The sequence below is a fragment of the Coregonus lavaretus genome (assembly GCF_964263955.1).
Source record: "Coregonus lavaretus genome assembly, contig: HAP1_SCAFFOLD_154, whole genome shotgun sequence".
NCBI lineage: Eukaryota > Metazoa > Chordata > Actinopteri > Salmoniformes > Salmonidae > Coregonus > Coregonus lavaretus.
In genome coordinates, this window is record NW_028160661.1 from 304,459 (window position 1) to 316,675 (window position 12,217).

At 40.7% G+C, this 12,217-nt stretch overlaps 1 protein-coding gene across 1 annotated transcript in view; it reads left to right on the top strand.

Moving 5' to 3' along the window:
- Positions 1–12,217, top strand: part of LOC311121588 (kelch domain-containing protein 3-like) — a 119,106-nt gene that overhangs the window by 15,354 nt on the left and 91,535 nt on the right. Inside the window, exons 3-5 of the mRNA XM_084196048.1 lie at positions 6,799–6,975; positions 9,408–9,523; positions 9,646–9,717. Coding sequence (XP_084052174.1) covers positions 6,799–6,975; positions 9,408–9,523; positions 9,646–9,717 — 365 coding nt within the window. The remainder of the gene's footprint in view (positions 1–6,798; positions 6,976–9,407; positions 9,524–9,645; positions 9,718–12,217) is intronic.

Sequence of the window (12,217 nt, forward strand, 5' to 3'; positions counted from 1 at the left end):
AAAGATGTAGCAGTTAAAAGGGATCTAAGCAGTGTATTAATCAATGATTCCAGGATTTTTGCTAGGCAAGAGAGTTTGGAAATGGGACGATAATTATTATCACTCGGGTCGCCACCTTTATGTAAAGGAAGTACATGGGCCGCCTTCCAAACTCTAGGGATAGTACTCCATATAATTGTCAAGTTAAAAATGTGTTAATGCTTCCGCAATCAACAGAGCAGAAAGCTGTAATAAGAAGGGATCAAGCATATCAGCCCCAGCAGATGTTTTTACATCAATCATAAGTAGTGGTTCCAATACATCAGAAGGAGACAGTTGCTCCAGAGATTACAAGGATTCACTGGGGGTCGTCAGGTCCTCTATCAAGTCGACTAGCGGAAGGAGAGAGACGAGCAGTTTACTGACTGACCCGGGTCTATTAAATCAAACAAAAAACCGGCGGACATAAAATGTTGATTAAAAGCATGACCTATCTCATTTTTTCCAATAATGATGTCAGAGTTCAGTATAACTTGCTTGGGTAGGGAAGGAGAGGAATTTCCACGCTTTAGCGCCTTAACTGTTTTCCAATTTAGATGGATCACCAGCAGAGTCAGTGATAGAACTTAGGAAGTAGCTTGATTTAGCCTTTTTTACTAAGGACGTGCATTTATTCCTCAGTTGCCTGAAAAGCTGCCAGTCCACAACAGCATCAGTTAGTGTAGCTTTGGCCCAGGCATGAGTTCTTGTTCTAAAGACATCTGAAAGTTCTGTGGAAAACCAGGGATTTGATCTGTTTTTTAGTCTATAGCGTTTAAAAGGAGCATGTTTATCTGCCAGTGATATAAAAATAGATGAGAAATGCTCAAGCGCTAATTCAGGCTCAGGTTGATGGAGGAAGGAAGTTCAGAAAAGTACAAGTCATGGGGAGAAACGTTATTAAAATCTATCTTCCTAATAATACAGGGATCAGAATGATGCTGTCTAGTATCTCTAATACAGGCTGTAGGACAATGATCACTGAGGTCACTAGCAAACACCAAAAGACATGTACTTATGGGGGTTATTTGTGATAATTTAAATCTAATAATGAGGATCTATCTAGATGTTTCACATTTAACCGGGTGGGTTTTGTGATTAGCTGGGTTAGATTAAGATCAAGACAAATGTTCTTAAAGTGATCTGAGATAGGTGTCAGCCAGTCCAGGTTGAAGTCACCTAAGACCACCAGTTCAGATGATAGAAAAGGGTTTGAATGCTCAGCTATGATACTAGTCGTATCAACTAAAGCAGCAGGAGGCCTATACACTCCAGCAACAAATACATGCACGTTTTGGCTCATGGTCACATCTAATACCAGGATTTCACATTTCTGGGGTATAAGAACACAAAGTGGATACCACATACATCACCACCCCTCCACCTTTTCTCTGCCTGTCACATCTTAACATGTTGTAATTAGCAATGTCAATGTCCTTATCCATGTAATACTAGTGTCTCTGTAGTAATACTAGTGTCTCTCTGTAGTAATACTAGTGTCTGTAGTAATACTAGTATCTCTCTGTAGTAATACTAGTGTCTCTCTGTAGTAATACTAGTGTCTCTCTGTAGTAATACTAGTGTCTCTCTGTAGTAATACTAGTGTCTCTCTGTAGTAATACTAGTGTCTCTCTGTAGTAATACTAGTGTCTCTGTGTAGTAATACTAGTGTCTCTGTAGTAATACTAGTGTATCTCTGTCATGAGAATTTCTATCTCTAATTCAACCTAAGCTTGAATCATTACCAGGGGTTGTAAGGCTCTGGTTTTAATCATAAATGATTCAAGGTCCACAACCAGCAAGAATGATCTGTATGTTTATTCATGGAGAGCTCTGGCGCCCAAAACCCATACCCTCCTGTTTTATACTCCTTTACACACAAAGGCACTTTGCTCCACCCACCTTTAGGAGGCTTTTTTTAACCCGTTTTCTCAGTCCCCTTCACCCTGGAATGTTTAGTCCCGCCCCCCTCTGTTAGTGGGTTGACACTACATTATAACTCTTAACACCGTTCACACATTTATACTGAATTTGGGGTGAAATCCTTTAGTCATTATTCTTAAAATACTAATTAATCTAACAATCTGTAGTAATAATAGTGTCTCTGTAGTAATACTAGTGTCTCTCTGTAGTAATACTGTCTCTCTGTCCTCTGTAGTAATACTAGTGTGTCTCTGTAGTAATACTAGTGTCTCTCTGTAGTAATACTAGTGTCTCTCTGTAGTAATACTAGTGTCTCTCTGTAGTAATACTAGTGTCTCTGTTGTAATACTAGTGTCTCTCTGTCCTCTGTAGTAATACTAGTGTCTCTCTGTAGTAATACTAGTGTCTCTCTGTAGTAATACTAGTGTCTCTATGTCCTCTGTAGTAATACTAGTGTCTCTCTGTAGTAATACTAGTGTCTCTGTAGTAATACTAGTGTCTCTGTAGTAATACTAGTGTCTCTGTAGTAATACTAGTGTCTCTCTGTAGTAATACTAGTGTCTCTCTGTAGTAATACTAGTGTCTCTCTGTAGTAATACTAGTGTCTCTCTGTAGTAATACTAGTGTCTCTCTGTAGTAATACTAGTGTCTCTATGTCCTCTTTAGTAATGCTAGTGTCTCTCTGTAGTAATACTAGTGTCTCTCTGTAGTAATACTAGTGTCTCTCTGTAGTAATACTAGTGTCTCTCTGTAGTAATACTAGTGTCTCTCTGTAGTAATACTAGTGTCTCTCTGTAGTAAAACTAGTGTCTCTATGTCCTCTGTAGTAATACTAGTGTCTCTGTAGTAATACTAGTGTCTCTGTAGTAATACTAGTGTCTCTGTAGTAATACTAGTGTCTCTGTAGTAATACTAGTGTCTCTCTGTAGTAATACTAGTGTCTCTCTGTAGTAATACTAGTGTCTCTCTGTAGTAATACTAGTGTCTCTATGTCCTCTGTAGTAATACTAGTGTCTCTCGGTCCTCTTTAGTAATGCTAGTGTCTCTATGTCTTCTGTAGTAATACTAGTGTCTATGTTATCTGTTGTAATACTAGTGTCTATGTCCTCTGTAGTAATACTAGTGTCTCTCTGTCCTCTGTAGTAATACTAGTGTCTCTCTGTCCTCTGTAGTAATACTAGTGTCTCTATGTCCTCTGTAGTAATACTAGTGTCTCTATGTCCTCTGTAGTAATACTAGTGTCTCTGTCCTCTGTAGTAATACTAGTGTCTCTCTGTCCTCTGTAGTAGTACTAGTGTCCCTCTGTCCTCTGTAGTAATACTAGTGTCTCTATGTCCTCTGTAGTAATACTAGTGTCTCTGTAGTAATACTAGTGTCTCTCTGTAGTAATACTAGTGTCTCTCTGTAGTAATACTATTATCTCTCTGTAGTAATACTAGTATCTCTCTGTAGTAATACTAGTGTCTCTGTAGTAATACTAGTGTCTCTGTAGTAATACTAGTGTCTCTGTAGTAATACTAGTGTCTCTCTGTAGTAATACTAGTGTCTCTCTATAGTAATACTAGTGTCTCTCTGTAGTAATACTAGTGTCTCTGTAGTAATACTAGTGTCTCTGTGGAAATACTAGTGTCTCTCTGTAGTAATACTAGTGTCTCTGTAGTAATACTAGTGTCTCTCTATAGTAATACTAGTGTCTCTCTGTAGTAATACTAGTGTCTCTCTGTAGTAATACTAGTGTCTCTGTGGAAATACTAGTGTCTCTCTGTAGTAATACTAGTGTCTCTGTAGTAATACTAGTGTCTCTGTAGTAATACTAGTGTCTCTGTAGTAATACTAGTGTCTCAGTAGTAATACTAGTGTCTCTGTGGAAATACTAGTGTCTCTCTGTAGTAATACTAGTGTCTCTGTAGTAATACTAGTGTCTCTGTAGTAATACTAGTGTCTCTCTGTAGTAATACTAGTGTCTCTGTAGTAATACTATTGTCTCTCTGTGGAAATACTAGTGTCTATGTCCACTGTCGCAATACTAGTATCTCTCTGTAGTAATACTAGTATCTCTCTGTAGTAATACTAGTGTCTCTCTGTAGTAATACTAGTGTCTCTCTGTAGTAATACTAGTGTCTCTCTGTAGTAATACTAGTTTCTCTGTAGTAATACTAGTATCTCTCTGTAGTAATACTAGTGTCACTCTGTAGTAATACTAGTATCTCTCTGTAGTAATACTAGTGTCTCTGTAGTAATTCTAGTGTCTCTGTCCTCTGTAGTAATACTAGTATCTCTTTGTAGTAATACTAGTGTCTCTCTGTAGTAATACTATTGTCTCTCTGTAGTAATACTAGTGTCTCTGTAGTAATACTAGTATCTCTCTGTAGAAATACTAGTATCTCTTTGTATAAATACTAGTGTCTCTATGTCCACTGTAGTAATACTTGTCTCTCTGTAGTAATAGACACTAATATGTCGTCTTTAGTAATACTAGTGTCTCTCTGTAGTAATACTAGTGTCTCTCTGTAGTAATACTAGTGTCTCTCTGTAGTAATACGAGTGTCTCTGTAGTAATACGAGTGTCTCTGTAGTAATACTAGTGTCTCTCTGTAGTAATACTAGTGTCTCTATAGTAATACTAGTGTCTCTCTGTGGAAATACTAGTGTCTCTCTGTAGTAATACTAGTGTCTCTCTGTGGAAATACTAGTGTCTCTCTGTAGTAATACTAGTGTCTCTCTGTAGTAATACTAGTGTCTCTCTGTAGTAATAATAGTGTCTCTCTGTAGTAATACTAGTGTCTCTCTGTAGTAATACTAGTGTCTCTCTGTAGAAATACTAGTGTCTCTCTGTAGTAATACTAGTGTCTCTGTAGTAATACTAGTGTCTCTGTAGTAATACTAGTATCTCTCTGTAGAAATACTAGTGTCTCTCTGTGGAAATACTAGTGTCTCTCTGTAGTTCTTCTAGTGTCTCTGTAGTAATACTATTGTCTCTCTGTAGAAATACTAGTGTCTCTCTGTGGAAATACTAGTGTCTCTCTTTAGTTCTTCTAGTGTCTCTGTAGTAATACTAGTGTCTCTCTGTAGTAATACTAGTGTCTCTCTGTAGTAATAATAGTGTCTCTCTGTAGTAATAATAGTGTCTCTGTAGTAATACTAGTGTCTCTGTAGTAATACTAGTGTCTCTGTAGTAATACTAGTGTCTCTGTAGTAATACTAGTGTCTCTCTGTAGTAATACTAGTGTCTCTATCCACTGTAGCAATATGTGTCTCTTTGTAGTAATACTAGTGTTTCTATGTCCTCTGTAGTAATACTAGTGTCTCTCTGTAGTAATACTAGTGTATCTGTAGTAATACTATTGTCTCTCTGTAGTAATACTAGTGTCTCTGTAGTAATACTAGTATCTCTCTGTAGAAATACTAGTATCTCTCTGTAGAAATACTAGTGTCTCTATTTCCTCTGCATAAATACGATTGTCTCTCTGTAGAAATACCAGTGTCTCTCTGTAGAAATGTCTTTCTCTCTGTCGTAATATGACTGTCTCTCTCTCTCTGTGGTAATCAAATCAAATAAAATTCTGTTTGCCACATGCGCCGAATACAACAGGTGTATTTCACATTACCGTGAAATGCTTACTTACAGCCCTTAACCAACAATGCATTTATTTCTTAATAAAAAAGTAAAATAAAACAACAACAAAAAAGTGTTGAGAAAAAAAGAGCAGAAGTAAAATAAAATAACAATAGGGAGGCTATATATACAGGGGGGTACCGGTGCAGAGTCAATGTGCGGGGGCACCGGCTAGTTGAGGTAATATGTACATGTGGGTAGAGTTAAATTGACTATGCATAAATAATTAACAGAGTACCAGCAGCGTAAAAAGATGGGGTGGGGGTGGTGGGGCAGTGCAAATAGTCTGGGTAGCCATGATTAGCTGTTTAGGAGTCTTATGGCTTGGGGTAGAAGCTGTTGAGAAGCCTTTTGGACCTAGACTTGGCGCTCCGGTACCGCTTGCCGTGCGGTAGCAGAGAGAATAGTCTATGACTAGGGTGGCTGGAGTCTTTGACAATTTCTAGGGCCTTCCTCTGACACCGCCTGGTATAGAGTTCCTGGATGGCAGGAAGCTTGGCCCCAGTGATGTACTGGGCGTACGCACTACCCTCTGTAGTGCCTTGCGGTCGGAGGCTGAGCAGTTGCCATACCAGGTGGTGATGTAACCAGTCAGGATGCTCTCGATGGTGCAGCTGTTTAACTTTTTGAGGATCTGAGGACCCATGCCAAATATGTTCAGTCTCCTGAGGGGGAATAGGCTTTGTTGTGCCCTCTTCACGACTGTCTTGGTGTGTTTGGACCATGATAGTTTGTTGGTGATGTGGACACCAAGGAACTTGAAGCTCTCAACCTGTTTCACTACGACTGTGTCTCTCTCTCTCTGTCGTAATACGACTGTCTCGCTCTCTCTATCGTAATACGACTGTCTCTCTCTCTCTGTCGTAATACGACTGTCTCTCTCTCTCTGTCGTAATACGACTGTCTCTCTCTCTCTGTCGTAATACGACTGTCTCTCTCTCTCTGTCGTAATACGACTGTCTCTCTCTCTCTGTCGTAATACGACTGTCTCTCTCTCTCTGTCGTAATACGACTGTCTCTCTCTCTCTGTCGTAATACGACTGTCTCTCTCTCTCTATCGTAATACGACTGTCTCTCTCTCTCTGTCGTAATACGACTGTCTCTCTCTCTCTGTCGTAATACGACTGTCTCTCTCTCTCTCTGTCGTAATACGACTGTTTCTCTCTCTCTGTCGTAATACGACTGTCTCTCTCTCTCTGTTGTAATACGACTGTCTCTGTCTGTGTCCTCTCTCTCACTAGTTTCTCTTCGGTGGATGAAGTTGCCCCCAGTGAGGACAGGTGGTAGGGAGCATGCCAGGGAGGTTCCCTATATGCGCTATGGTCACACAGCTGTGCTGCTGGAAGATACCATCTACATCTGGGGGGGTCGTAACGACACTGAGGGGGCCTGCAACGTCCTCTATGCCTTCCACGTCAGTAAGTACACCTAATGGTTTGGTGTATGTCAGTTTGTTTTAGAAGTGGAGATACACTCATTGTTGGATTGATGAAAGGAGAACTAGCTCCAACACCTGCCTGGTTAGATGTTTCCTCTTTGTGGATCCACAGCTGCAGCCTCTAGAACAGTGTCTTTATGTTAACACGTCTTTAAGTTAACACGTCTTTATGTTAACACGTCTTTAGGTTAACACGTCTTTATGTTAACACGTCTTTATGTTAACACGTCTTTATGTTAACACGTCTTTAGGTTAACACGTCTTTAGGTTAACACGTCTTTATGTTAACACGTCTTTAGGTTAACACGTCTTTAGGTTAACACGTCTTTATGTTAACACGTCTTTATGTTAACACGTCTTTAGGTTAACACGTCTTTAGGTTAACACGTCTTTATGTTAACACGTCTTTAGGTTAACACGTCTTTAGGTTAACACGTCTTTATGTTAACACGTCTTTAGGTTAACACGTCTTTATGTTAACACGTCTTTATGTTAACACGTCTTTAGGTTAACACGTCTTTAGGTTAACACGTCTTTATGTTAACACGTCTTTAAGTTAACACGTCTTTATGTTAACACGTCTTTATGTTAACACGTCTTTATGTTAACACGTCTTTAGGTTAACACGTCTTTATGTTAACACGTCTTTAAGTTAACACGTCTTTATGTTAACACGTCTTTAGGTTAACACGTCTTTATGTTAACACGTCTTTAGGTTAACACGTCTTTATGTTAACACGTCTTTAAGTTAACACGTCTTTATGTTAACACGTCTTTAGGTTAACACGTCTTTAGGTTAACACGTCTTTAGGTTAACACGTCTTTATGTTAACACGTCTTTAGGTTAACACGTCTTTAGGTTAACACGTCTTTATGTTAACACGTCTTTACGTTTTTAGGTTAACACGTCTTTATGTTAACATGTTTTTAGGTTAACACGTCTTTCGGTTAACACGTCTTTATGTTAACACGTCTTTACGTTTTTAGGTTAACACGTCTTTATGTTAACACGTCTTTCGGTTAACACGTCTTTATGTTAACACGTCTTTACGTTTTTAGGTTAACACGTCTTTATGTTAACACGTCTTTAGGTTAACACGTCTTTAGGTTAACACGTCTTTAGGTTAACTCGTCTTTAGGTTAACACGTCTTTAGGTTAACACGTCTTTAGGTTAACACGTCTTTATGTTAACACGTCTTTAGGTTAACACGTCTTTATGTTAACACGTCACTCGGTTAACACGTCTTTATGTTAACACGTCTTTACGTTTTTAGGTTAACACGTCTTTACTTTAACACGTCTTTAGGTTAACACGTCTTTAGGTTAACACGTCTTTAGGTTAACACGTCTTTAAGTTAACACGTCTTTATGTTAACACATCTTTAGGTTAACACGTCTTTAGGTTAACACGTCTTTATGTTAACACGTCTTTATGTTAACACGTCACTCGGTTAACACGTCTTTATGTTAACACGTCTTTACGTTTTTAGGTTAACACGTCTTTACTTTAACACGTCTTTACGTTAACACGTCTTTAGGTTAACTCGTCTTTAGGTTAACACGTCTTTAGGTTAGCTCGTCATTATGTTAACACATCTTTACGTCTTTAGGTTAACTCGTCTTTAGGTTAACTCGTATTTAGGTCTTTAGGTTAACTCGTCTTTAGGTTAACACGTCTTTACGTTAACACGTCTTTAGGTTAACTCGTCTTTAGGTTAACACGTCTTTAGGTTAGCTCGTCATTATGTTAACACATCTTTACGTCTTTAGGTTAACTCGTCTTTAGGTTAACTCGTATTTAGGTCTTTAGGTTAACTCGTCTTTAGGTTAACACGTCTTTAGGTTAACACGTCTTTAGGTTGACACGTCTTTAGGTTAACACGTCTTTAGGTTAACACGTCTTTATGTTAACTCGTCTTTAGGTCTTTAGGTTAACACGTCTTTAAGTTAACACGTCTTTAGGTTAACAAGTCTTTAGGTTAACACTTCTTTAGGTTAACTCGTCTTTAGGTTAACACGTCTTTAGGTTAGCTCGTCTTTACGTTTTTAGGTTAACATGTCTTTAGGTTAACACGTCTTTAGGTTAACACGTCTTTAGGTTAACTCGTCTTTAGGTTAACACGTCTTTAGGTTAGCTCTTCGTTATGTTAACATATCTTTACGTCTTTAGGTTAACTCGTCTTTAGGTTAACTCGTATTTAGGTCTTTAGGTTAACTCGTCTTTAGGTTAACTCGTCTTTAGGTTAACTCGTCTTTAGGTTAACTCGTCTTTAGGTTAACTCGTCTTTAGGTTAACTCGTCTTTAGGTCTTTAGGTTAACACGTCTTTAGGTTAACTCGTCTTTACGTCTTTAGGTTAACACGTGTTTATGTTAACACGTCTTTAGGTTAACATGCATGTTTGGTCCCCAGACAACCACCGGTGGTTCACCCCTAAGATCTCTGGGACGGTTCCGGGGGCGAGAGACGGCCACTCAGCCTGCATCCTTGGGAAGGCCATGTACATCTTTGGAGGATACGAGCAGCTGGTAAGAGTCCTTGACCCCTGACCTCTATAACCCTGACCAATGTGTCCTGGGGATGCTCTCATTGGTGTCCTCTGTTTGTATGGTGTTACCATGACATTCCCCTGTTCTCTCCTCTCTTCCAGGCTGACTGCTTCTCCAATGACATTCATAAGCTGGACACCACCACGATGGCCTGGTCACTAGTCAACGCAAGAGTGAGTTACCTAACCCTAACCTCTGACCATTTCACTTGCTGGGGGTTGGCATTACTAGTCCAGTGTAGTGCGGTGGTTTTATTGAGTGGACATAACAGAACGGCCCTTGAACATCCACTGGGAGTTACCCTGCCCATTCAGCCAAGCACTAAAAGCCTGGGAGAGGATTATACACCGCATTATAATACTGTTACCCTGCCCATACCTTGCAGGGTGAAAACTGTATCACTACAGGGTAGGGGCAGGGTGAAAACTATATCACTACAGGGTAGGGGCAGGGTGAAAACTATATCACTACAGGGTAGGGACAGGGTGAAAACTATATCACTACAGGGTAGGGACAGGGTGAAAACTATATCACTACAGGGTAGGGGCAGGGTGAAAACTATATCACTACTGGGTAGGGGCAGAACTATATCACTACAGGGTAGGGGCAGGGTGAAAACTATATCACTACAGGGTAGGGGCAGAACTATATCACTACAGGGTAGGGGCAGGGTGAAAACTATATCACTACAGGGTAGGGGCAGGGTGAAAACTATATCACTACAGGGTAGGGGCAGAACTATATAACTACAGGGTAGGGGCAGGGTGAAAACTATATCACTACAGGGTAGGGACAGGGTGAAAACTATATCACTACAGGGTAGGGGCAGAACTATATCACTACAGGGTAGGGGCAGAACTATATCACTACAGGGTAGGGGCAGAACTATATCACTACAGGGTAGGGGCAGGGTGAAAACTATATCACTACAAGGTAGGGGCAGGGTGAAAACTATATCACTACAGGGTAGGGGCAGGGTGAAAACTATATCACTACAGGGTAGGGGCAGGGTGAAAACTATATCACTACAGGGTAGGGGCAGAACTATATCACTACAGGGTAGGGGCAGAACTATATCACTACAGGGTAGGGGCAGGGTGAAAACTATATCAATATAGGGTAGGGGCATGGTGAAAACTATATCACTACAGGGTAGGGGCATGGTGAAAACTATATCACTACAGGGTAGGGGCATGGTGAAAACTATATCACTACAGGGTAGGGGCAGGGTGAAAACTATATCACTACAGGGTAGGGGCAGAACTATATCACTACAGGGTAGGGGCAGGGTGAAAACTATATCACTACAGGGTAGGGGCAGGGTGAAAACTATATCACTACAGGGTAGGGGCAGGGTGAAAACTATATCACTACAGGGTAGGGGCAGAACTATATCACTACAGGGTAGGGGCAGGGTGAAAACTATATCACTACAGGGTAGGGGCAGGGTGAAAACTATATCACTACAGGGTAGGGACAGGGTGAAAACTATATCACTACAGGGTAGGGGCAGGGTGAAAACTATATCACTACAGGGTAGGGGCAGGGTGAAAACTATATCACTACAGGGTAGGGGCAGGGTGAAAACTATATCACTACAGGGTAGGGGCAGGGTGAGAACTATATCACTACAGGGTAGGGGCAGGGTGAAAACTATATCACTACAGGGTAGGAGCAGGGTGAAAACTATATCACTACAGGGTAGGGGCAGAACTATATCACTACAGGGTAGGGGCAGGGTGAGAACTATATCACTACAGGGTAGGGGCAGAACTATATCACTACAGGGTAGGGGCAGGGTGAAAACTATATCACTACAGGGTGAAAACTATATCACTACAGGGTAGGGGCAGGGTGAAAACTATATCACTACAGGGTAGGGTCATGGTGAAAACTATATCACTACAGGGTAGGGACAGGGTGAAAACTATATCACTACAGGGTAGGGGCATGGTGAAAACTATATTACTACAGGGTAGGGGCAGAACTATATCACTACAGGGTAGGGGCATGGTGAAAACTATATCACTACAGGGTAGGGACAGGGTGAAAACTATATCACTACAGGGTAGGGACAGGGTGAAAACTATATCACTACAGGGTAGGGGCAGAACTATATCACTACAGGGTAGGGGCATGGTGAAAACTATATCACTACAGGGTAGGGGCAGGGTGAAAACTATATCACTACAGGGTAGGGACAGGGTGAAAACTATATCACTACAGGGTAGGGGCATGGTGAAAACTATATTACTACAGGGTAGGGGCAGAACTATATCACTACAGGGTAGGGGCAGGGTGAAAACTATATCACTACAGGGTAGGGGCAGAACTATATCACTACAGGGTAGGGGCAGAACTATATCACTACAGGGTAGGGGCAGGGTGAAAACTATATCACTACAGGGTAGGGGCAGAACTATATCACTACAGGGTAGGGGCAGAACTATATCACTACAGGGTAGGGGCAGAACTATATCACTACAGGGTAGGGGCAGGGTGAAAACTATATCACTACAGGGTAGGGGCAGGGTGAAAACTATATTACTACAGGGTAGGGACAGGGTGAAAACTATATCACTACAGGGTAGGGGCAGAACTATATCACTACAGGGTAGGGGCAGGGTGAAAACTATATCACTACAGGGTAGGGGCAGGGTGAAAACTATATCA